The following is a 26,082-nucleotide window of genomic DNA, read 5'->3' as shown; positions in this document are numbered from 1 at the left end:
CATTAAAAAACCCCCACATTATGGTAATTTCTCTGCTAATTAATACAAATTGTGAGCCCTGTAGGAAAAAAAATTAAAATGATTCAGCTTTGAAGTATTTTTGTTGCTGTTTCAATCTGAGATCTTTATCCCCCATGGTATGTGCTGAAGCGTGTCCACTTCCAAGACTGTTTTCTTTATTGACCTTTCTCCTCTTGGAGGTCAGTGAAACCAAGCCCAGAGCCATGAGAAATTCCATCCTTCAAGCAAAACATGAAGTTTGCAATCAAAATCTACTGGTTTCTAAAACCTAAGTTGCACCAGCAGGGAAAATACTGTGCACAGCAATAATCAGAGCTGGGAAAGCCAGAGCAGAGAACAAAACCAATTAACAGCACTGGCTGGCTGTGCTTTTCTGGTTGATTCAAGCAGTTTTACTGTACTTCCCAATATCAAGGGCATCTTTTCCCCTCCCTTCATCAATTTTAGTGTCTGCCCAGAACAGGGTACAGCCAGGAACTCACGTTTTGAAGCAGGGGTCCCCAGAGAGCAGGGACATTCCAATCGTGACCTGGAGAGGGGACACAAGGCACATCATCAGCCATGCTGCACTGAGCTCCTCACTTCACAACACCCAGGAGCTCAAGGGCTAGGTGTAAAGATCAGCCAGATCTAGCTCCTTTCCCAGGGAAATCAGCTTCAGGGATTTAGCAAAGTATTCCCCTCCCTGCCCCAAATCCCTGCATCAGTCACTCCAAGTGGCAGCAGCTCAGCAGGACACCAGCTGGGTCATGCTGACAGTGCCTTGTAACATTTCCCTCACTCCTGCTCCTGGGTTTTTTTTTGTCAAGGGTCACTGCTTGGCCAAATCAATGCCAAATTATCAAAGGGCAACTCTGATAATGGGAAGCTTCCCAAGTCAGTCTAGCAGCACAAAAGCAAAATCCTGTCTCTGTACATAACAGGACGTTCTGCCAGACTGGCACTGTGCTGTGATCTCCCCAAAGCCCTAAGCAGGGTTTCTGCTGTGTAGGTTCTAGCTGTTGTACCTTTAGGATGGAGTTGTCCTGTCGGGTGTTCTTAGTATCATATCCTTCCAGCAAGCAGCAACGGACAGTGGATCCAGAGCCTGCAAATTCTGCCAGATTTAGATCAGCAAAGCCCAGCTGCAGCCAAGAAAACAATGGAGGGGAAGGTGAGAAAACAGACATTACTCCATAAAGGGATACACAGTGTCTCACAGACCAAAGGGAGAGAACAGGAGCCAGGACACAGAGTGGTGGCTGTGAAGATTCCCTGTTCTTGAGGATGTACAGGGTCACATTCCTAACCCCAAGCTAGATGGACACTTGGAGGCCTTCAGGAGGCCAAGCCCACATGGAGGAAGGGTGTACAGCAGTGCTGGTGGCCAGGACAGTGTTAACCAGCCTGCAGCCATTGCATAACCAAGGACATGGAAGGCACCAGGTCAACAATGTGGAAAAAACAGAATCACACATACACAAACATAATAAGGCACTCTTTGTATCGGACCATCCCAGAATGCAGTGGAGCATGTGAACCAGGAGATGAAAGGATATTGTTACAGGGGAAAGTGACACCATCCTGACAAAAACAACAGACTATGGGCACGGGGAGCTGGAGGCCCAGAGCCATGTGGCACTCACTGCCTGTGCCTCACCCCTCAGAGGCAGCTGCTGGGCTGGGCAGCTCCTCCTCAACCCTGCTCAGGTTTAACCAGCAAGGGGTTGGTTTGACACGCAGAAGGAAGAGAAATATTTGGAGAGATTTAGTTGTGAGCTCTCTAAACCTTCTCTAGCAAATGGGAAGCAAACAGGGAAGGTGACAAAGCTGAAGATCACACGCATTTTTTAAAAGGGCACCGATCCCTCCAGAGTAAATACACACACAATGAAGAGCACCTTTGTTTTCCTGCCCTAATCCCTGGTGTATTAACACAGTGTTTCAAAGAAAAAGTTACAGCTTGTTTTATGCACAGCTTTATGAACAGCAGGCAGTTGTGTCCCATCTCATCTGATCAGCAGGACATGCTGTACTCTGGATGTGGCCAAAGCATCCAGGCGTGGAGCATCTGCGTCACGGCAGCAGCAGCAGGGCAGCTCCCAGGGGAGCAGGGAACACAGGTGGAGCAGCAGCAGCAGGTCCTTCTGGGCTCTGCAGCACATCCCTTCTGCCCTGCTGCTGACAGCTGGATGACAGCTGAGCAGAGAGCCCCAACAGTAGCACCATCCTATGGAATTGTGGTGCCCCTGTCAGCTGAGGAAGCTGATGGAGAGTCCCAGCACAAAACAGTCACTGCCAGAGGAACCCTGGCTCCCACTGCTCCAAGTCAAGAATCACAATCTGATCAAGATATATGATTGAGGGGGAAACAGCAGCAAGATTAATGTAGCTGCTTCCTTCATCCCATCCTCAAAGGGCAACTTCTGATGGCTAATGAACAAAGAAAAGTGGGATAGAGAGGGAACCTTTTATCAGGAAAAAAAAATAACCTTTCTTCATCTCTTCTCACTTCTTAAGAATTCCTTTAATGCAAGTGTTTCTTCAGCCCTTGCTGCAGAAATTTCTCTGTCTCTTCTATGCTGTTTGGTAATTATTCACCAATAAGGAAAAAAAAATTATCTCAGAGATAAACAGGACAGAGGAAAGCCACAGAGGGAGATGCAATCCATCACTGTGACAAAGACACAGCACCACCACACCAGGAGAACAGCATGGCACAGGGGTGGCCCAGACGCAGATCCCTCTTCCTCCAGCACAGCACTGAATTCTGAGAGGAGACCAACACTGGAGCACAGAGTGTGGGAGAACCCTCCAGCAGCCCACAGTGTGCTGAGGTCAGAAGCTCTTTCAGGAAGCAGACTCCCAGTATATAGAGGAAAGATCCCTTAACAAAAGGATGTTTTCAGATATAACCTTCCAGAATCGTTTCCTCAGTTTTCCAGCCAGCTGATGGTGTTTCTCCCAGCTCAGGGAAAGAGTTTCTGCTTTATCAGTCCTTCCTGTCGCCTTCCGCCCTGTCACCCCTGACACTGAGGTGGCATTCACGTCAAACCCCAAGGTGTGCAGGGCACTGGAAACTGCCTGGAGCACAAACAGCCCCATCACCCTCACTCCCTGCTCATGGGCATGAGGTATGCCAGGTACAGAGGGCATTCACAAGTTTCATCTTCCTCTACATCTGCTGCTGTGACTGGAGGAGTTCTCAGCTGAATTAGGATAGTTTAAAAAGGTGGGGACTCGTGGTGCAAAATGAGAAAATAGCTGCATAGACATCCAGCACAGACTTCTGCTAGAAACATTAGGCAGCCCAAGTCAGATCTGTCATGAGAACCTGCCTAGAACAAGCCTGGTCCACTGGGCAAGACTGCAATCACTCTTGTCTGGTGTGACATCGCTCATTTCTGAGCTGCTTCAGATCCTCTTCTCAGAGAACACATCTGTCCTTTTCACCAAGCAAGATACCAGCCCAAGAGACAACACATACTTGAGATTTGGTCTCCAGCTCTGGGCTGGAGGAAGTCAGTCTCTGTTAAATGCCATTAGACACAACTGAAGACTGAGCAAAAAGGAAGTAGGTTAGAACATGACCTGAATAAGGTCTCCAGGTTAACTCCACCACAGAAACGTGCCTTCAGGCCTCCTTTAATCCTGCCTTCCCAAATCCTACAGAAAGCTTCAGGATGGACATTGCAGGAGGCAAAGGCTGATGCATTTGCTATACCTCTTCCTCCAGCTATGCTGCTCTCCCTGGACATGCAGCCCTGCAGAATGAATAACCTTCCCACAGTGTGAATTCAGTGAAAAAGAGACTGATGGCCCCAGAGACCATGTCCTAATTAGCAATGAAAAAGGAACAAAGCCATATTGCCTTCTCCCACCCAGCACAGCACAACACAGGAGCTACTGCAGTAGACCTTTCACAGCCAGTTGCCTCCATGGCCTCAGAAAGGATTTTGATGAGAAGGAATTCTTACATGGCTGTGTGTGACCAAAGCATCTGTTTGTTAGAAGCCAGCAGCAGTGACTCATTTTCAAACAAACATCATTTTGGGCACTGTGTGAGCTCAGCTTCTAAGCCAACATTGTCTCTTGATCCAGCACAAGGAGGAGAAGGGGGTGGCCCATTGTCTGTCCCACAGCACAGGCAAGAAAATGCAAGGAAGAGAAACCAAGACTAAGATCCCTGCTGATCCATTTGGCTTTTGCCTTGGTGTCTCCTGTGCTCTGGCAGGCAGTGATTTCTGCTGAAGGCTCCTGCCTGCTCTCCTGAGGCAGTGAGGTGCCTGCCCCAGCTGGCTGCCAGCTCTGCAGAACAGAATTGGAGCCTGTTTCTTTATTAGAGACATGCTGCCAGAAGCCAGAGAGTTCAGATCTGACTCAGAACTTCCCCAAAGTTTGAGGACATGCAGATCATCTCTCCAACCCCCATGTCAAATCCATATCCAGTGCAATCTGGATCCTGTCCCAGCAAGTCGAGTTTTTTGGGAAATCTCTTAACTCAGACTCAAACTAAGAACTAATGAACATCTCTCCAGATTGGTCCACTCAGCAGCCACTGGTTTCTAATGGGTGTAAAGCACAAGCAGGAGACAAGACCATCTTCACTCTGTTATATTTGCCCTTTCTATGCTCTTACCTTTGAGTAGGTTTTTCCGCCCTTCAGCTCCTATATTGGGAAACAAAACAAAACAGGAAAAGCAGCTATTATATGTGCTGGGGCAACAGGGGGAAAGTCATTACTCAGTCCTGGAATCTTCTCTCAGGATTCACAAGCCTCTCTCTCAAGGGTTACCACCACCTTGGTCATTCCCATCCTCCATCAAGGACTCTTCTCGGAGAGAGAGGCTCTGCTCCAGCATATCCTGTCCCAAACAATCTTTCCTTCCCACCACAGTCCACACAACTTTTCTTGCTGCCAAAAAGCAGCCAGAGACCAACTGCCAGTACAGTACAGCACTGGTGGTGCTCCCTGCCAGAAGCAAAGCTGGGTGCTCACCTTGCGGACAGACACTCGGCAGATGCAGGGGTCCAGGAGCCCTGTGGCAGGGTTGGCACTCATTTTACACACAAAGGTGAATTTCTTTTTCCAGCGGACACAGTTTTCCTGAACTTCCTCTCTGGGAGAATGGAAAAAAAAAAATCAAATAAACGTAGAAAGCCAAATCAAGAGCAGCTATTAAGTATCTTTTTTAATGACTGGCATCCTAGCCCATAAAGATCCTCTGCAGCAGCTTGCTTCACCTGAAACCGAACCACACAAAGGTGTTAGGTTAGCATCAAACTTTTCACTAGTCAATACAGGTAAAATCCACCCAGGTTACAGAAATACTAATCATCTCATCAACAGAATTTGCCTTCAAAACTCTCCCAAGCTCTGACATTTCCTGCTCAGCCGGTTTAGCTCATTCTCTGTCCAGCCTGCATGGAGCAAATCTCCACACCTGAACTGGGCTGAAGGTTCACAAGCTTATCTCCCTCCAGCATGTCTGTTTGTACAGCCTCTGCACAGCAAAGTGCTCTGTGTCCTGGATGGCCTGTCCTTCCCTGCTCCTCGGGCTGGCACTAAGCCAGCGAGGATGGCCAGCTTAAAGGAGGACAAAAACACATGTGGAAATGCTCCTGGTGCAAGCAGACAGGGTCACACCAAGCAAACATTGCTCCAAATCCTGCAGGGGCTTAGCCAGGGGAAAGGTGGTTTTGCTTGCACAGCTTCTGAGCAGACCATCATGATCTCCAGGCTGAGTGGAGAACACATGGCTCTGGCACAGCCTGAGCCTGCAGGAAGAAGAGAAGAAGCATTCCTGAGTGCAGGAATCACTTCAGCTACAGCTCTGGCTTCCACACAGCCCTCAGGGGAAGCTGGATTTTACCTTTCCAAGGAAGCTGATTCAAAGGAACCTGGAAACAAGGTGTGTGGGTCCTTCCACAGGGCTCTAGTTTCCTTTCCTACTGAGCCTCTACAGGCTCAGAGCTTGGCCCTCAGCCAGTGCAGTTCTCAAAGTGATGAGGCTGGGGAGGAAGGGAAGGCACTGCTGACAGCTGTGAGCAAGCAAGTCTGACTCTTATCTCTCCTCCTAGCACAGGACAAAGGTGCAAGGGCAGCTGATAAACTGTTTGCTTTAGCAGGGAAAGGGAGGCTTCCCACCATCTGAGCCAGGCCAAAGGGACTGGTGGCAAAGGGGAGAGTGATCAGCCTGGGTAGTGTCTCCACTCTTCCTGGGAAGGAAGGGAAGAAGCTGGGGCTCACATTCCCTTAGGGCAACCTCGAGGTGAGCCCAAGGGGACAGAGCCAGGGACTCAATCCTGAGCCAGGAGGTCCCTGCTGGTCCTCCAAGATGTCCTGTGGGACCAAATGTGCCAAGCAAGGGAGACACAGAGAATAGAAAAGGAGTAACTGACAAAAACCTGAAACCTGTAATCCTCTGTAATGCAGATAAAGGCTGATCATCCCTGTTTAAAACAAGAGAAAACAGAAGGCAACAATTCCTTCAAGGTAGAGAACTTAAATCCCTTCCAGACAGAACTCAGGCTCACTACTGAAGTCACTAAAAAGTGAGACATCTAAGTGCCAAAAATACCTTTGAATCGGGGATTATTAATTCAAGATGAGATCTGGTTCTCATTACTTCACTCAACTCACCCCAGCTCTCTCAGACAGGAGGAAGAAACACATCCAGAGGGATTAAAAAGGTTTTGTCTGTAATAAAATATTCACCATGCCAGCCAAATTAAGCATGCTACATTTCAAATATGGGTGCCTTAAACCTGCCTCAATAATAAGCATCTTAAATGGCCTAAAGGAAGAAAAAACTCAAGATACAGATGAGAAAAGGTATGCAACAGAATGGAAAACCACCTGTGAATGCAAGGCAGGTACAGGGGGATGCAGGAAACACTGAATATTTTAGGAGCATTAGTCACCTTTGGAAAGGAACTGCTATTTTCTAGAAAGCAAAGCTAATGCTAAAGCTACCACTGACACCAGAGCTCCAAGGGATTGCTGGGAGGCAGCTACAAGTGAGAGCTGTTCAGTCAGCCAGCAGCACACTGGAGCACACCTTGCTCCCAGCCCTGACCAGACAAGAGCATTCAGGGATGCTCCCTCCAGCTCCCAGAGCCCATCCCTGGCTCCCAGAGCTGCAGGAGCCCCAGTGGGATCAAGAGCTGCTCCAGCATGTGAGTTGAGTTTCCTTACTCAGGAGTTCTTGCTCCTTTCTCAATGCAGCCATGATTAAGCATCTGCTGGATGCTGCTAAGTCCAATGAAGGCTAATTACTTCCAAACGTGGTAAAAAGTACTGATTAGCAATCCAGAGCTCCATAGCTAATTTGCCTTTAGCCTAAGCTCCTCTAACAGACATTCTGCTTCTTATTAAGGATGTACATTGGCTTTCCAGAACTGCTGTAGATACCACACAGTGCAGGGGATTAGGAAAAGGATTTGGGGGTGTTATGTTACCCACAGCACTGTGATCATGAACCTCAGCTGCAGGTGCACACACAGCTTAGGGGTTTTGTGCCTTTGGAACAGTCTGCACATGGCAAGAAGGAGTTTATAAGACAAAATCCAGAGCTGTTTTCCAGTCACAAGTTTCACAATCATTCGATAATGAATTTCAACCTTTTTTGGTTTTTTATTTTAAAGGGTGGGGGCTGGATCTGTGTCATTAGACAAACAAGCAACAGCTCTATTGTTTCAAACTGAACACTAAAAAATTAGTTCCACATTTCCAAAAGATGGCATGGTGGAGAAGAAATGGGCTTTGCCTACCCACCTCCCTTCAAGTTAGGCTGGTAATTAGAGAACACTAAAAAAGGGACAAAAAAAAAAAGGAGAACTGAGATGATGAGCAGTTTTGTATATAGCCCTGGAATATTCTCTGATGTACAATTATGAACCATCATACAGAAACAAAAAAAAAACACCCAAGAAGCATGGTGAGGGCTGCACTGAGGGAAATTTTCTTTCATCCTAATCACAAGGCAACTAAAAGTAAAGGAGAAATGAACAGCTTAAAACCAGAAGTGTCTAATTTTAAGTTTCGCTCTGTATTTGGAGAACCAGAAATAGTTCACACCAATGCCAGGTCTAGGTGCCAATTTAACGGATCTTCAGAAGTTTTATTTAAAAAAAGCTGTCTGTATCATTTTGCAAAAAAACTCCCAGAAGGTTGAATCCCTGCCAAACTAAGCTTTGCCCTCTTCTGACTTCAGACTTATTCAAAGCTGTGTAATTACTCTTTCCAGACCTAAATATACCTCCTCAGAATAAACCAGTGCAATCCTGTGGCAGCTTTTGTGAAAAGCAGAGTTCTGCAAAGAGCTTTGTGAGGTTTTCTAATCCTGGAGCTGCTCATCTACCTCCAGCTCAAGGAAGAGCTTTTTGCATCCCTCTTTCTACCTCTCAAGAGAAGATTCACCAGGAAAAGAGCAGCTGGAAGATGCTTCACCATAGCATGGTGAGAGTCAGGCGATGGGAATGATGCACAGCAGGGACCCACTGCCCTGCCTGATTTTGGAGAGGCAAACACTCAGGGAAGCCTCCAAGGCCACTCTGGGTTGAGATCTCACACACAGCTCTGGAGACAGGCAGAAAACATACAACAAACAGGCCTTAAAGAAGAGATGTTTCCCAGCTGTGGTGTGAGTGCCATGGACAGACCAGCACTCTGAATTCAAGCTGGTAAAGCAAACAGTTCTAGAAAAAGGCCACATATTCAACCCATGCTATCTTGGGCTACACTGTGAACCTCTCTCCCACATGAAAACCCAGCTAATGAAACACTAGAGCAGAGATTAAAACTTCTATTTACAGACTCAGAGCTGAGCTGTGGGTATCAACCTTCCAACACACCACCCCCTGAAACACTTTTGCCTTGCTGAAGCATTTAGAAAAGCAGATGTTTCACTCCTGCTTTATGGCAGTTGTCACACATAAGACAGTGTCATAAAAAGGCCACAGCCTTACTGAAAGGGCTGCAGCAACAAAAAAATAGCTTTTAATGTCAAACATTTCACTAGAGCAATGTGTCTCAGTCTGATGTTTCATGCATGGGGCAAATGTGGGGAAACCTCAGGCTAAATGGGGCAGTAGAGATAAGCACACACAAAGAGCTTCTTATTCAGATTTACTCCTCCTCCTTACACAGAGGGGAAGGGTAACCTTTCCTATTTCTGATGCTCAGTCCACATGCTCACTGTCCCCCTTCTGAGATGTGGATCTGTGTCAGAGCCTTCAAGCAGAACTAATCCCTCTCTCAGCAGACCTACATCCTCCTCCCTGGTTCACCACTGCAGCAGGAGCAGCAGCATCTTATCAGATAAGGCACAGGAGAGATAATACCATTTTAAAGAGGCTGCCAAACCAACTCCCAGCTCAGATTCTTTTAAGTGCAGTGAAAAACAGCTCTTCAAGGGGCCCTGACACACACCAGCAGTGTGTCTTTCGGGGAGTAAGGGAACACAATCCCTGCAATGCAGGTACAATCCCCTCAGTCACAGAGAAACAAAATATCATGTTATTTCAGCAGATTGCACCTGAAAGGCATCTTCTACACCATTTCTTTACAGAGCTCTGCTTTCATCTGCAGAGACACAGTTAAAACAGTCCCATCTAATCCCCAGCCCTTCCAAAGGCTGAATTAGAGCAGAATCACTGACACTCCCATAGCTTGGAAAAGCCTAGAACAATCCTGCATTTTGCTCCAGAGAAGACAGTTACTATTTTAACTAGGTTATCTAGAGCAAAGCTGCAGGAGACACCTTTGCCAAGTGCAAGGAAAAATCCCTGAAAAGCGTGTTTTGAAATTGACTTGCTAGGATGTTCAGGAACCAGAACACCCCGTTGTTCACAGCACACCAAAATATATCCCATCCTACAAACACAGCAGGTCCTGCCACAAACAATGCCTAATCACTGCCTATAAAACACAGGAATTGCAAAAGTGGGTGAACATACATGTGTAATACAAAGCAAGCCCTCATTTAGCCATTAGCTGCTTTAGAGTTACAATCCAGAACCTGCAGCTATCTCCAAATAATGGGCTTAGGACAGGGCACTTCATGGCAGTACACACGTTATTAAAGAAAAACACAGCTCTGAGGCTTTGCCATCCAGATGCCTGGCAAGGAAAAGGAGAAGAATGCACAGTGAGGAGAATGCACTGTGGGCAGCCGCCACAGGAACAGGTCACATCAGTGAAGCTTAGGGCTGCCAGCATCTGCTCCATTTTGTTGTCAAGCACAGGTAGGAAAGCAGAAGCAAACACAACGTAGCAATAGGTGCTGGGAAGCTCAATGGGAACACATGCCAGGAAAATTGAGAAGTGACACACCATATCCCTTGGGGGACATCATTAAAACCAGCTGGATACACAATGTATGCAATCCTAGACTAACCTGGGGGCTGACATATGCCTTGCAAGTTTACACAGAGGGGTTTTGCCTTCCCTGAGCAGAAGCAGGGCAAGGGCTGCAGGGAACTCCCAACAATAAAGTCACTCTGCAGTGCCTGAGCTTACATCACTGGCCAGAACAACTGCCAGCCCAAGGAGCTGGACGTGTCCCCCTCTGCAAACAACCCTGTATTCTCCAGCTGACAAGTGCTGGTTGTTGTTCAGTAGACATGAGCAGTTATGATGGAAAAATGGCTCAGAGACAGATGATGCAGACTGTGTTACTGAGAGAACTAAGCAAGCCTTTGTCATTTGAAACAAGTCTTATTTGGATGTTTCACTGCAAGTGTTTTAAACAAGGGTTCAGCAGTAAGGTCACTGCATCTACCAAGCTACTCACAAAATTAACTTTTGAACTCCCAGCAAACCCATTCCAACGGCCCAGGGTGAAGAAGGACAGCCACCCTCATCTCTCTTGTGGCATCAGCTTACACTTGTTCAGTTCTTCATTTGCACCTGAGCAGTGATTTGGAAAGGCTCCCTAAATGCTAAACATGTACACCAATGCTTTTAAAATGAGCCAATTGCACAACCCAACATTTTTGAGGGAGAACAAGGCAAGCTCCAAAACTTCTGCAGGGCTTCACCTGCTGTCTCCCAGCAGGAGATGGACATATATCCACTCCTGCTGCTCACTGGCAGCTGGGGAGGAGTGAACAGGGAAGGAAGAGTAGGGGAAAGTCAGCTCAGGAAACCAGATTCCACTGATGCAGTTAAGAGCACAGGCTGCCTAATCCCTACTTGACTGGACATGAGACAAATACAGGAAAAAGGATTAATGGCAAATGTACAGGAAAAAGAAAAAAAACCAAAAAAAGCTAATGGAAGAAACTCCAGCCACAACTGAGAAACCAAGCTAAGGAACAGTCAAAGCAGCTTCACTAGGGGACAGGGGACGATGATGACAGCACTGAGTATGTGAAAGGCAGCTGAGGAAAGAACTGGAGCAAAAACAATAAGGCAAGCATGAAATAAAAACAGTATTCAAAGAATGATTTAGATATCATCCTTAGGAGTAAGCAGGTATCTAGCAGGCAAGGGATTGACTTTTGATGGTTTTAACCATCTTTATTTCCAGAAAAGCCTATTTCTGAAAAGCACATTTTTGGAACTGTGTGTTACAGTTCCCTCCAGGGCAGTGATCAGTCTTGATGAAGGTCCACCAGCACAAGCCAGGAAGTGATAATTCCTCCTGGAGAATGGGAGTGGCAGTCAGTCAATCACCAGAACAAAACCCTCCAGCATCAGCATCCCTAGTTGTGTATTAACAGCTTCCTTGAAAGTAATTCAGTTATGTCTGCACTCCAGTCACATGAACCCAGACACGTGTCTTTGGAAGTGACAGACATGAAATGCTGCACCTCATGCTCTATGTCCCACAGGCAAGAGCTTTCCAGTGCAGCACATCCCATGTACTCCAGATCACTGCACTAGGGAGCCAGGCTCTCCAGTACATTCAGGGCTTCTCAAACCACTGGGAGTTATTCTAGAAAAAATATTTCCAACCACTCCTTGTATCTAAATCTTAAAACTATTAAGCTCCTCCTAACATGAATTATGTTAAAATGCTATAAGAAATGAAACAATGGAGGTTATTAAAAAAATCACATGCAGCTGGTGACCAAGTGCTACAGGAAAAGCTTCATAAGGAAACAAAAATTGTGCCAAATGGAGAAAGTAAGTCACAGAAAAATGACCCTTTAGAACTTAAGTTATAGAACAAGTCCAATAAGTTTTGGAAGGGTAAGCAAGGGTGGAACAGGGAGAAAGCATGGAGAAATAATTCTAACAGACTTGGCTTCAAGCAGCAAAGGATGGGTACATGGCAGTTTAAAGATTGGACATGCCCAGCAGAGCCACTCTGCTTTGAGGTATTTGTAATTTACATTCTGTCATCTGGAAGCACAGAAGAAAAGCTGGACATCAGGAAAACAAATCCAAGAAGGGAGTGTAACAGTAAATGCTATGCAATCTATTGTTACACACTGTGCTAAGGCAGACCAACCCAAAGCAACAAATATCCAAGGACTTCTTGCCACATCTACAGAGCACGAGCTCTTCCTGGTCTGAGGCCAGGGATGTGTGCCAGGAGCAAAAACATCACAAGCAAAGAACTACCAAACTCCTAAGTGTAAAGAAAGGAATAACTGGATAGATGAGTCAGTTACTAAAGCACAAGTCTGTAATAACGTGCGTATTGAATGCTGAAAGACGCATTTGCTTTTTTTGAACTCTCATCATGCACTGAGTCACCCCACAACTCCTACTTCCATTGTTCTGATAGACTCTGTTGGAGCTGGGTTAGCCAAGAATGAGCCATGTGCCAGGCTGCCAAGCCCACCACCAGTGCTCTCCTCCCAGAAGCAAACCCACAAGCGTTTAACTTCCAGAAGAAACCAGAGCAGGTCTGCCCAGGTCGGCCACCAGCTCCACACTCAGGGCTTTGTGTGCCAGTGGTCCCAGCCTGGCTCACACACGTTGTTCCTCTTGCTTTGTGCTACCTTGCAGCTCACACCCACCACACTGAAGAACTTGTCTAACTCAGGGCCTAAATACCTCTAAGATCTCATTCCACAACTACAACCACTCAACAATCAAATGTGCATAAAACAGGCATGAGGGCAACTTAACCAAGTTACCTCTTATGAACTCTAACCTACGCCTCCCATCCAGCCAGCTAGACTCACAGGGACATGAAAAAAACCAAGCTGAGAGAATTCCCTGCTACTGGGGGGTGGAAGGCACAGAAGGAGGGGTGTTCAGGCTCATTACCAACAACTGTATAGTAAACTCCACAAAATTTAAAACAGGGTGAAGAAAATCCCAACTCTTCCAGGGCCTGTTGGCCCTTTAGACAATCACAATTCAAATTTCCCCTTTGGTTCTAACAGATTGAGGACCTAAAGTTTCAGAAGGTCCCAAACACTTCAGAAAAACTCTGAAGTTTGCTCTGTACAGATGCTTACAAGATTAAGGTAGAATACAGTAAATTTCTGAGCCAATATGTGTTTCTGTATCACAGCGTGGCTTTTCTTGAAAGCCTTTTCACTTTTGGCAGAGCACAGATGTAAAATGAAGATTTGCTGATTATCCATTGCTGGTGTATATTTATAAACTTTCTTCATCCCCTAAGTGTTAGCTGTCATTCTGAGAGATTCCAGATTTGGATTTTGCTGACTAAATTTAAACTCTCAGTGAAGAAAGGCAGCAATGTAAACTCCACCAAGGAGAACTCTGATAATGTGCCCACCTCACAGGGCACAAGACATGGCTACAAGTCTGTATTTTAAGAAAGCTAGCTTTGGACACAAGATGTTCTTATGAAGAAAAAGCTACTTATAAAGAAAAAAAAGCTACCTTAAAAAACAAACAAACAAACAAAAAAAGCAACACTTGCCCCCAAATATGAGAAAAATCCAGACATGGGTCAATTCAATAGGCCCAGGCTTTGCTGGGACAGTAAAAATGGCAAATGAAAACTCAGAGGGAATCAACACAAGACTAGGAACAGCATCACTAACACAAGTGGTGTGCAGACACAAATGTTTTTGCCTCTAAGGCAGGTTTAGGGCACGTGAAGACATAATGATGCCAGAATAGTTAAGTGACTTTTTTGCCAATATCAACCCTGCTTCAGCTGGGAGAGTTTGCCAACGTAGCTGTACCAGAGAGGTCTTTATAGTGCAAATTAACCTGCACATGAGGCCAAGTTCATTTCTGGAATAATTTCATTAATAAAGTATGATGTAACATCACTGCAATTTGGCTCGAACATGCTGAAGAGTCTTTCAGTAAATAAGCTGCCTCAAGTCAACCCTGTGCTAAATGTGGGTTTAGTTACCCAAGAGGTAACACCCAGCCATGCTCAGACGTGTTTCCCTATGAGTCATTTCTATAGAGTACACATTTACTCAAAACAAATACAATAGCCCAGGAGAAGGGCTTTAATATATCAACAGCAACTTTTTCATTCCAGGACCAACACAGGTGTTTTGGGATGGCTCCTTTGTAGAGGCACCATTCAGCAGGACAAACCAGGTGACTGGTTTTATGGACAAGGTTCAAACATGTTTTCCCTGAACCTCTGTCCCCTCCATCAATATCTATCACTGCTGGTGTTTATCAGCAAAAAGGCCACTCAGCAGGAGAGGTTTGCAGATGAGAAGAGGCTGCTGAGCAAAGCTTGTTGACCCCTGACTCAACACTGTACTAGTGGTGATGGGCTGGGACTCCTAACTCAGCCTCTCCCAACTCTCCCTTCCCTTCTGCCCCAGTTTCAGTGTCAGAGCCAGCAAGAGGGGAGATAAAAGGGTCTGAGACACAGCAACTAGAACTGATTTTTCTCCTCTGGAGCCAGAGCTGCAGACAAACAGAATTCTCTAAGAACGACCAATATCTCATGGTGCCACTTGTCCTAATGAGAGAAAGGTACTTTCATAAATTACATCTTGTTTAAAAGCAGAATCTGGGAGAGCTCTGCATTTAGTGCCAGCAGCAAGTGCTGGTTAAGGCCTTGGGAGATGTGAGCATAGGATCCCACTGCAGGAACAGGTTTCTGAGGATCAGCAAGGCTTTACCTCCTGTGTGGCTGTCACCACAAGCTGTATTCAGACATGCTCTCTTGATTCTCCCCTGCTGAGAGCAAATGACATTGGAGATGTACTGCATCACTTCTGGAGGGAAAACAACAGGCTTGTTTTGAGAGAACAGATGTAGCTGCACTTACAGCAGGAAAAGTCATCACTACAAACCTACATCAGAAATGGACCTTAAAGAGAACAGGAGCCACATCAGCTACTCCCCATCCAGCACAAAAAGGGTGTTCAACAAAGCAGAAAGGCAGCAAAGCACAGCAACAGTTGTAGGAAATTCACTCCTCCACAGCACAGTTTCCCTTGCAGCAAAGAGCACTGCAGGCTCCTGAAGTACAAACGAGCAGCACTGTGCTTGAAAGAATTTGACATTTATACAGATGCAATATCCTGGTGTTACCAGAACAGGCCACTGACAGAAGCCAGGCAAAGCTTCCTGCAGAGGGGTTACTGCATAATTAATCTGTAACACAGGCAAGCAGACTACCTCTGCTCAGCCTTGCTGCTCAGTCTGGAGGCAGGAGGCTGCACCAGCCAGGGCTGACTGGTTACAGCAAGGCTGCCTAAGTGCAAATGGGATTGCTTCATCTCAGAGCAATGGAGCATTAACAGCTCTGGAAAAACTGCTGAATTATAAATATCCCACAGGCCTCCCTCACATTCTCTGACATGCAGGCACAGCCTAAGTGAGGATGGGAAGAATGGGAGCTAGCAGGAGAAATAGGCATGATGGAAACACAACTAGACTGGAAACCCTCTCCTCAGCCTACACAGATGCAAACAAAAACCCACTGAACACCATGATGCCATACCCACCTCACCTCTGCTGTCTCAAGCATAGATAAAGCCTCAAAGTCTGACACAACACCAGGTAAAAAAAAATTCCCTACGCCAGGCTTTTTTTCCAAAGAAGTGCTTCCTTCCTCCTCTCCTGGCCATCTGCATTTTTATTTTGATGAACAATATTATCCCTTAAAGACTGGAAACAGAAGTGACCAGACAGAGAACAAGACAACCCAACCACATGACCTCTTCAGGTCTCCAAAGCTGCATTACTAATTAGTGCTGCAGCTTTCTAGCCCTTCCAGGACAGTAAATGCACACACTCTCTTCCTTCCTCCCATGTAAGCACTGATGGTGCTTTCAGGCTGAACAGACAGAATTAATTTCTTATTTAAAGTACAGCATACAGCAGTAAAAGTATTTTTAGCTTCATCCTATCTCCTACTACAACATGGGACCTCCTTCAAGGCCTCCTCCCACCAATGAGGTAGGATAAATCCAGCCAAAGGAAAGGCATAATCCTGCTCTCCTGCCAGCTCAGCTACTCGCTATCCGCAGGGAGTGTGGCCTCTATATGTGCTACTGCTTATGTAGAACATCCTGTCTCTCCCACACCTGCCTCCTCCCAATCCTTTAGTCTCCATGTGCTTCCTCTTCATTGTCTTCCTCATCCCCATAACTCCACCCCAGCTCCTTGGCCTAATCCACTGAGCCACAGGGGTGACCCATGTGAAGCACGTGACAATCAGCGATTTCGAATCGTGCACAACAATTCCCTTTCTTGCTCATCAGATTAAAAATACACCAAACAAGAAGGCTGTTCATGCAGTGAACACTGGCACAACTGTTTGTCTAGTGGGAAGTGCCTTTCAAACCCAGGCACTAAAATGAGAGGCCGAGTCCCACTGTATGGTACCAGAGGGATCGTGATGCCAAGTCCGCAGTTACAACAGCGACGTGCATCGTGTCTCCCAGCAAGTGCACTTGGCACAATATGAATAAACTGCAAGAGGGAAAAAATAAAGTCTCTCACCCTGCAGGGCAAGCAGCTGGTACTGGGGTGGGCTGACACATCCTGAAATAACACCTGAAATGATCACCTTTACAACATGGATTACTGACACACGGTCACAGGATGCTACAGAAGAAATAAGCAGATCCAAATGTTGGTCCAGGGAATTTCTAAAGGCTTCTGGTTATTAAAAAATACCCCAGCTATGAAATAATTTCTGATCCATTTCAGAGTAGGCTGCAAGCAAGTGAAGAGCTGGCAGCCCACAGAGGATGCAGAACATATCCTGTTTGAAGAAGGGAGGTCACACACAGAGCCACATCCGCCTGTCCTCGCACGGATGAGGCCTCACAGAGCCACACACACAGGTGGATGCTGCAGAGTTCTCCAACCCACACTGCCAGGCCTGAAGTGAGGGAGGTTTCTGATCTGAGAAGACATCGGCCTCTTTCCTGAAACACTACCAGATGTAGTTTCCTGCAATAAAATAATACTAAGAAAAAAATCTGTACCTGCCTCATTTATCTAGAGACTGGTAACAGAACAACTTGCCACTGGCAACTTATGGCCTATTAAAATACCAACTGCTGTGCAGAGAGACCACAGGCTGCCCAAGGCACGCCTGAATTCCTCAGAAATTCAGCTACAAAGCTAGAGTCAACACTAATGGCAGCTCAAGAGCACAAAGAATAAAGAGACTGGAAGCCCTTTAGGTCCTTCTCTGTATTTCAGGAAAAAAAATACATGCCTTAAAGGAACAGGGCCACTCTCACCTACCTACCCTGATTCTCAGCCAGAACTGATGGTGTTGTCACCCTGCAAATTAAGTGGGCCACAGAGCCCCGGTTTCCCAGTAGAACATTAATTTTCAGTGAGTAATTTTTCTGGGCCAAGGGCTGCTTAAGTCACACAGATAAGGCTGTTGCTAAGAGTCAGCTGTCAAAGCAATGCCAGCTCAGAGTCGGCGCTGAGGGGGAAGTTTGAAAGCCGCCTGTATCTGACCGTATTTACTGATGCTGCACACACAGCGTATCGCTTACAGCGCCTCACATCACAGCTTCTGGTCAGCAGAGCAGCCTCTGCCTCAGCCACAGCAGCCAGGACAGAGCCAGGCCATGAACAGAGACTGTTCTTTACCCAACAGGATACAGCCCCCATGGCAGGAAGGTTTGAATGTAATCCTGCCAGTCTTGTGACAGGCTTCGATGCGGTGACCGGTGACAGGAAGCGGCAAGCACAGCACAAAGCAAATCAGCCTGCTCCAAAGCATCTGTCACACCCTGCAGGTGTAGCAGCCAGAGGCCAGGAAAGGCTGCTACTAAGGCTGCTGCTAAAAGTGCTTTGCAAACTCAAAGCACAACTTAAAATGGTTTGTGCCGGCGACTTTGCGGTGCTCCAACACTTCTGCAATTTTTCCAACACTCTCAACTTGTGAGAGGTTAAACCTCATTCACTGCTTCTGCTCTCACAACTTGCACCTACATTTAGCTGCACTCCTGCAATGAACCCCCTTTTTGTCATCTTTGCTGTCTAGTTTCTCTGTATTTGTTTCAGAATGCAAGGCACTGCAGGTACTATGCTTGAATATAATCTTGAAATAGGTCACGTTTTATTGCAAATCACTTCTAGAGGCTGTATTCAAATCACTTTTCCATTAACACCCCCAGCCTATTCCTGAGGCTCTGCCAGGAAGGAAGGATGTTATGTGAAGCTGCTCTGGAACATGAAAACTAAGTCTATTGATCTGTATAATAGGAGTATTTGTACATGTAGGGAAGGTCTGCATTTCCAGACACATTTGCAACAAAAGTATCTTTAAAATGCCTTAACACACCACATGCCCTAGCAGAGGATAGAGCCAAGCACATACTGTCCTAAAATATGGAACTGGGAGAATGGTTTGAAGTCACAATCAAGTTCCTTGCTCTACTAAATTGTGACAATCCCACTGGAATCAAAAGGCAGCACTCAGCAAGTGATCCCCTTTTCACTACAGCCAGTTTTCTTTCCTCTTGAGGACTCCAGAAGAAAGTATTTAGTTACCTAACCTTTGCTTTTTAAGGCAAAGAGTAGCCAAGATTCAGATCTCAACCAGGCTGAACCAGTCTTTCAGTCCCTGATTAAACAAACAGCTAACGATTTTCCGGTCTGAAAAAGCTAAACATGGTCAGCTTAATTACCTGAAGTGTCAGGCACAATGACTATTTATGTAAAGATAGTGAAGTAGCTGATTTCTAACTCCCACCACCAAGAGCTGCATTCTGGAGGTGGCACAACTTGCACCTCCCTTCACAAAATGTTTTGAATCACCAGCCCTGTATTAATAGGGCAATGTTTTACTCCTTTATTTATGCCCCACAGTAGTGAATAAGTTCTGTTTATCACTAAGGCATTATGATGCTTTTTATCCCACCAGCTGCCAAAAGCAAGCAGCTTCAGCTCATTTGTGCCTACACGATGATGACAGAGCCACACTTACACAAAAGCTGACCTCAGTGCACAGGGAGCTGTCAGTGTGAGGTGCCTTCCCAAATATCAGTGTTTCTCTGGTATTCTGGATGAAGCTTTACACCCCCAAAAAATAAATCAAATACGCAGTGCAGGAAATGGCCTTTCATAGTGACTCAATTAAAAACTGCAAGGCTAAGAACATTGTGGGCTCAGGCTGCAGCACTGACACACTTGGAGGTCAGACCACCCCAACAGGGTCAGGTCTTCCCAGATCCAGCCCACATGCAAACAGGGCAGGGCTGCAGGAGACAAGCTACAGTCATTGTTTCAAACTGCTGCAATGAGTGCCAGGATCAGAAAACCAAGCTGAAATGCTGCAGATGCTTGGAAAAGCATGGTCTCAAAAAAAAAAATACAGTGTAAGGTGCCTTCAGAAGACAATGAGGAAGGTGGGAAATGCCCTCAAAGCTGCTCAACTCATGCGAAACAGTCTTTCCTCTAGAGTCAGACAGGGCCTTTCAGAGTACAATCCCTTCCTTCAAATCCAGAAATACCAGAGTGAAACTCCTGGCAGGCTAACAGAACAATGTAGGATGAGGTGTCAGGAGTCTGTGGATAACACCTGGCTTTCCACTTCCTTCACACTGTGTGCCAGCAACGCTCGCTGCCAACACAGAGCCAGAAATCACTCAGCAGCAAGCAAAGAGCATCTGGCTGTCACTCAACATGAACTGTAAGCAGAGAAGGGGAATTTAATTGAGTCTTCCTCTTCTGGGATACCCAAAGATGTACATGAACTTACTACATCAGCCTGTAGCTTTAGGCACTCCTTTGGACACCCAGGCTCCTGCCTGTGCTGAGCCATGGATGGGATACTGCCTGATGAATTTATTGGCTCATCTCTCTAGGAACAAAGCTGCACCACCCCCCAGAAAGCTTCAGACTGGTACAAAATGCAGCCGCCCACCTGCTCCACAAAAACGGTTGCCATGAATACATCCCTACTTCTCTGTGCCTGCTATTTTTAAACATACTTGGGAGGCAACTGAATTCACTGGTGGTTGTGCTATTTAAGTATCTGGATTAAAAATATTCAAGGAATATATTGGTACTTCTCAATATATTGAGAAATACAGCATCTGCCTGGCCTACACCTGGCTCAGATGCCTTTTAGATGCCCAACTTTTGTAATCCAACTGCAAGGTGATAAACTCACAGACACAACAGATGCTTTTAACACAGAGCACTGTAAAGTGAAACCTGTGAGTTTTATTCTTCAGAAGTCCCTAACAGCCTAAGGAAACTTTACAAAGGGAGAAGAAAGGACAAGCCAAAAGATACTTGCAGTTGAAACTTTAGTCATTAAAGTACCTATAATTTAAGGCAAGGCCTGAGCATAGGAAGACTGAAATAAGAGTACCTGCGTGCAAGAAAACAGTAATTTAAAAAAACCCAAACAAACCAGAAAACCCAAGAGAGGCAGATCCCCAAAGCTAAATGTGCTGACAGGACCTGAACCTTTTCCAGACATCCTTGAATTCCTAAGAGCATTTAGTCATAACACATTTCAGACAGGTTCCCCTCCAGGCAAAAGAGTGAGCAGTCTGGGAAGGGGGTCCCAGCCCAGTGTGTGTCCCACTAGACACAGAGCACCAGGCTCTGGCAGCTCTGTATGTGCAACCCAGGCTGAGCTGGACTTGGACCAGGACAGGCTGATGGGAGCCAGCAGCACAGGCTGCTCCTTCTGCCTTGCCCCCAGGTCAAAATGATCCCAGTGTCACCTGGAACTCATTGGGAATTTCATATTCCCACCTCCTGCCACAGACATGCATGAGGTGTCAAGTAAGCTTATTGTAAATAACCTGAAAAATCTGTCTCTGGAGGTTCCTGTATAACACACTCCTCTTTCCACAAGACAACTACAAAAACTGATTTAATGTTTCCTGTGAAAAGTTCCTATACCTACTTCTAACCTCAGTTTACAGACTCCAGGTGACAGGGGACACATTATTCAGGCCAGTTCTGTGAAAACTCATGGTCATGAAGAGCTACAGCTCAGCTCAATCACAGCCACAGACCTCCAGATAGCCCAGATCACAGAAGCCCAAATCGATTGCAGAGCAAACACCAGATTTTGGACACAAGCAGCTCACAAGAGATTACCTGCCAGACATTACAACCTCAAACCCAATCAGTTTTGGAAGTGGTTGGTTTCAGAGAAACAATCATAAACTCTAAACAACTTATAGATTTCTAACAGAACACATATACAGTATCTCCTTTCCTTTCACCTTTCCCAGTGAGTATCAAAAAGGTGATAGAAATGAAGAGAGGAGCACAGAGCAAAGCCGAGGCATGACCTGGGAGCCTCTCCACACAGTAACTCTTCTGGAAATTCATCCCTCCTGAAGTTTCTCTAACTGCAACAGGGAAAAAATATTTGGAAAAGGTCAAATGACTCAATACCACTGAGACCCATAACTTTTCAAGCAGGAACAGGTTTCCATGTGCTTTCAGTTAGAGCACAGACAGGTTGGAAAGGCGGGAAACCCCCCAGCCCTCTTTGCCTTTGCTCGTTTCAGAGCTATGTATGTGTTTGGTTTTGAATTACAGTTGATTTTGGTGCTGGAACACATCTGCAACGCTGAGCGAACTACTGAACCCCAGCCAGCTCAGAAAACAACCCACACGGCTGGCAGCACCAGCAAACCCCAGGGGTGGCTCCCAGGAGCTGCTGTCAGGGACAGCAAGGAGAGGGAGATGGACATTTCCCTGCACAGCTTTTCCTGAGACACCCTCCAGTGCCACTTATTGCAGGAAGCGGAAGGGTTAATTTCTTTCCAAGTTCACATACTGTTTGAATTCCTTAGATAAACTGCTTCCACCAAACCCAAGGATCTAGCCCCAGGGGAGAACACTAAGGAAAAGCTCTTTTGATAGATTTTCTTCAAAAGAGAAATTAATTCAAAGTCCATTTCTGGAGGTGTTCCACACCCTCAGCTTCTATGGACTTCAGATGAGTTTGTATTGTGCCTCTGGAAAAAAAAAAACAACCCAAGCTTTGAGCACTGCCCTAACACTTCTGTTTGCAAGACAGAAATGTTTTATGCTTGCCCAATAAAATCTTCTCTCCTGAAATGAGAAATTGCTCCAGTACAAAGCACTACAAAGAGGAAAACCAGACCCAAGCAGGCTTTAGTCCTGGGATAAAGCAGTTAACAGCTAGCACAAATTAATCCTGTGCCTTTAAAACTGAGCAGTCACTCAGCAAAGTAAAAAAACAAGTTTTGAAAGCCACTGAAGGCTTCCTTCATATTTTGAAGCAGAAAGCAAGTCTGGGCTGTTATGGAATTTGTGTTTGCATAGTGTTCGTGATAATCTGTGTGCATAGTTGGAAACAAAACAAGTTTTTATTAGCAATTAGTAACAAGAGTAGGGACAGACCTGCCTGAAGGAGGCAGAGAAATGCCAACAGAGGATGGCAGAACCTTATAATACGTGTAGCAGAAGGATTCCAACATGACATAGAAAACACTGCTGCTCTGAAGTGGGAAATGCAATGGCATCAGTTCAAGGAGATAAACTGGGTCTTTAACACTGACAACTTTGCAGGCAGCAGTTTTCCCTTGCACAGCAATTTACAATGCAAAACAAACTACTTCCACCCTTACCAAGAAGAGAAATTCAGTATCAAAGGGGGGAGCACAGTCGGGAAGGGTTGATTTGCTTAGACATAGTTTCCTACAGAGTTAAGTTTCAAATAAGGCATGAAGGCAATACAGAACAGGGTTTGAAACAGTGTGTGAGAACTTGGGCAAGGAGGAGGGGGAGAGAGAAGAGAGGATTTAATCCCCTTTCAGAGTGACCTCCCACTCCCTCCCCTCACCTCTGAAAAATTCAATCCAGCTCAAATCAGCCAACACCACCCAGGTTCAGAGCTCTCAGCTATGCACTTCCCCTGCTCTGGGGAATGAAAGGGCATGTGGGGCCCTACAGCAGAACTATTAAAATCCCATCAAGGGGTAAGCAAGTGGTTGCCATATGCTAAACCATTCAAGGGAAGAATAACCAGGGAAAGAAGCACAGCCAGGCAGCAAGTCTGCAGACAGGGTCTTACCTGCTAGATAAACTAGCAAAGTCTCCTCCATCTAGCAGCCTGATTTTGCAGAACAGAACCCCATTGACAAAGGGGACAGCAGTCAGCTCCTCTAGAGTAAAACTTGTCTGAAACTTGAATTTCTTCTTCTTCATCAAGAAAGCCATGGGCAAATTCAGCGTGGAAAGCTCAGGAATTCCAAACAAGATCAGGGAGAAGTGGCTCACAGCACAAACAGACGAGCAGAGGAAGGGCAGTCGTTGTGGGAGCAGAAGCAGGGATAGATTCCAGTTCAGTTACAACGAGGGCCCAGCCTCAAACGCACGATTCTCTTCTCTTTGGTGGTCGGATCTGGCTGTGGGGTCATCGCCACGGCAGGCTTCAGGTGAGCAGGAAGAGGTCAGATTAAATCTCTGCAACATCTCCAAGGGAAAAGGGAGGGAGGGAAGTTGGGTCTCAGCTCCAGACCAGCAGGAGCTGTCCCAGTTAGAGGCTGCAGTGCTCTGTCTTCAGCACAGCCCCTCCTGAAAGCATCTCTTGTGAGAAGTCATCTCAAGTCCCAGGAGAGGCCTTAACTCTTCGGGCAGCACATTCAAAGAGCTTCCAGTCTCTATCTCTTGTGCAACTCTTTGATACAGGTCTTTGGGTCAGCCTTTGGGAGGGAAATGAGTAAATTAGTTCCAGCCAGTTTTGGACTCCTCCTGCTCTAAAACCTGTTTGGATAGGTAATATTCAGTCCAGACTCATTCCAGTCTGAAGAGGTATGGCCCCAATTAGTCCAGCCCCAACATCCTCTTTCCCCTTTTTGCCTAGGGCAAGCTTCACTGTTGTCATCCTCCTTGTAATTTCTGTTTTGCAAAGCAGCTAATAAAAATTTGCTCTATTTTCAGTCATCATACTTAGAAGCAGTTTACAGCGCAAGATCATTCTAATGTGCAGTCTAACAAGAGGAAGGAAAAGCCGTCTCAAGAAATGCAAAATATGTTTCTCTCCTGCATTTCCAAACCAGCCCTAAGTGTTAGCACCTGTATCTTATAAATGGAGAAAGCAGCAGAGAGGGGGAAAAAAACAAGCAGCCTGCTCCAGATTACACAGCATAACAACCAAATCAGGTCATCTGGCTGTCCAATGGCCAGGCCCACCGGGAATGCTGCCTTCCCACCGGCTCTGCACTGAGCTGTGCCCTGCACAGTTCAGATCTGGGGCTGCAGACAGCGATTTCGTTACACATTTACAAAACACCTAAACCAGGGAGGCAGGAGCTGATTAACATCTCAAAGGGACAAGGTTATGAGCACCGGGCAGTAAACAATCCTCACTGACTCTAGGAGCTGCCTGCGTGGGTGGGTGGGTGGTTAAAGACCCTCTCCTGCCCGGTGGCTGAGGGAGAACCCAGCCGGCTCTGCCAGGGCCGGGCACCTCCACGGGGGCTCCGCTGTCCCGCAGAAACCTTGGAGCAGAGCGAGGAGGCAGGTCAGTGCTCCACACTGCTGCCAGCTCTCAGCCCTGGATACTGTGAGGTCACAGCCTGTCCCCTGGCACTCCGGGGGCACGCACTGAATGGTATTCGGGACCCAGCTCCCTGTCCAAGCTGTGCACCGAGCTGTGCCCAGGTCCCAGCTCCCTGTCCAAGCTGTGCACTGAGCTGTGCCCAGGTCCCAGCTCCCTGTCTGAGCCGGGCACTGAGCTGTGCACTGAGCTGTGCCCAGGTCCCAGCTCTCTGTCCGAGCCGGGCACTCAGCTCTGCCCAGATCTTAGCCCACCTCTCGGCCCTCCGAACCCCCGACTGCCCTGCAGCCCGGCCCCAGGGGCCAAGCACCGAGCCATGCCCGGGCCGCAGCCCCGCTCCGGCCCCACAGCCCGAGCACCGAGCTGCAGCCGGGTCTCAGCACCTTCCCAGCCCGTACACCGAGTGCAGCCCTATCTCACCCCTCTCCCGGCCCCCCATCACCAGCTGCCTTACGGAAGGTCTCAGCCGGCTTCCCAGCGCCCTCCACTGACCTGCGGCGCGGTCGCGGCGCGGTCCCGGCCCGGTGCCCGCCCGGCCCTGCCCGCTCCTCCAGCCCGCTCCTCGCACGGCGGCCGCCGCTCCCCGACACGGCCGCCTCTACCCGCGCTACGCCAACTGCGGCCGCTACGCCGATAGCGCAGGCGGTGCGCGGGCAGCGCACGGCGAGAGCGGCGCCGCCGCGCTTCGGGAATACCGACGGCACGTAACACCCGCCCTCCCCCGAGACGAGAGAACGCGAGCGGCACCGCCCGATTGGACAGCAGCAAGGAGGCGGGCTGAGCACTGCGAGGCAGTGATTGGTTGTTTCGGCACGGGGCGGGGAAAAGAGCGCGAGGATTGGAGGAGAGGGCTGTCGGTTTGGACAAACCCCGCCCCCTGCCTGAGGGGGCGGGCGGGAAGCGGGGTCCTCGGTGTCCCCTCAGCGGGAGTTGGGGCGCCGGGCTTCCCGCCTCACACGGTGTCTTGGAGCCCCTCTGCAGGCTGAGCAGCCCCCAGCTGGCACAGACCTGCCGTTGGGGTGTCCCTGCCTGCGCCGAGGTGATGGCAGAGTCATCTGGCATGAGACATAAGGAGCTCCTGGAACTGGGTCCAGCGGAAGGCAATGAGGATGACTGGGGAATTGGAGCATCTCTGCTATGAGGAAAGGCTGAGGGAGGTGGGCCTGTTTAGCCTCGAGAAGAC

At 47.3% G+C, this 26,082-nt stretch overlaps 1 protein-coding gene across 2 annotated transcripts in view; it reads right to left on the bottom strand.

The window, feature by feature from the left end:
• Positions 1-25,602, bottom strand: part of EEIG1 (estrogen-induced osteoclastogenesis regulator 1) — a 36,945-nt gene extending 11,343 nt beyond the window's left edge. Inside the window, exons 1-6 of one of the 2 annotated variants that reach the window (XM_054646595.2) lie at positions 25,392-25,602; positions 23,412-24,103; positions 5,000-5,120; positions 4,640-4,669; positions 1,029-1,145; positions 504-550 (exon numbers count right to left, since the gene is read on the bottom strand). In XM_054646595.2, the coding sequence (XP_054502570.1) occupies positions 504-550; positions 1,029-1,145; positions 4,640-4,669; positions 5,000-5,120; positions 23,412-23,557 (461 nt within the window). In that variant the 5' untranslated portion in view covers positions 23,558-24,103; positions 25,392-25,602. The remainder of the gene's footprint in view (positions 1-503; positions 551-1,028; positions 1,146-4,639; positions 4,670-4,999; positions 5,121-23,411; positions 24,104-25,391) is intronic. The other variant, XM_054646596.2, reaches the window with a different exon arrangement.
• Positions 25,603-26,082: the final 480 nt, after the last annotated feature.

The sequence above is a fragment of the Agelaius phoeniceus genome, chromosome 21 (genome assembly GCF_051311805.1).
Source record: "Agelaius phoeniceus isolate bAgePho1 chromosome 21, bAgePho1.hap1, whole genome shotgun sequence".
NCBI lineage: Eukaryota > Metazoa > Chordata > Aves > Passeriformes > Icteridae > Agelaius > Agelaius phoeniceus.
Note: the sequence above shows the minus strand (reverse complement) of the source record. Positions and strands in the feature narration are given on the sequence as shown.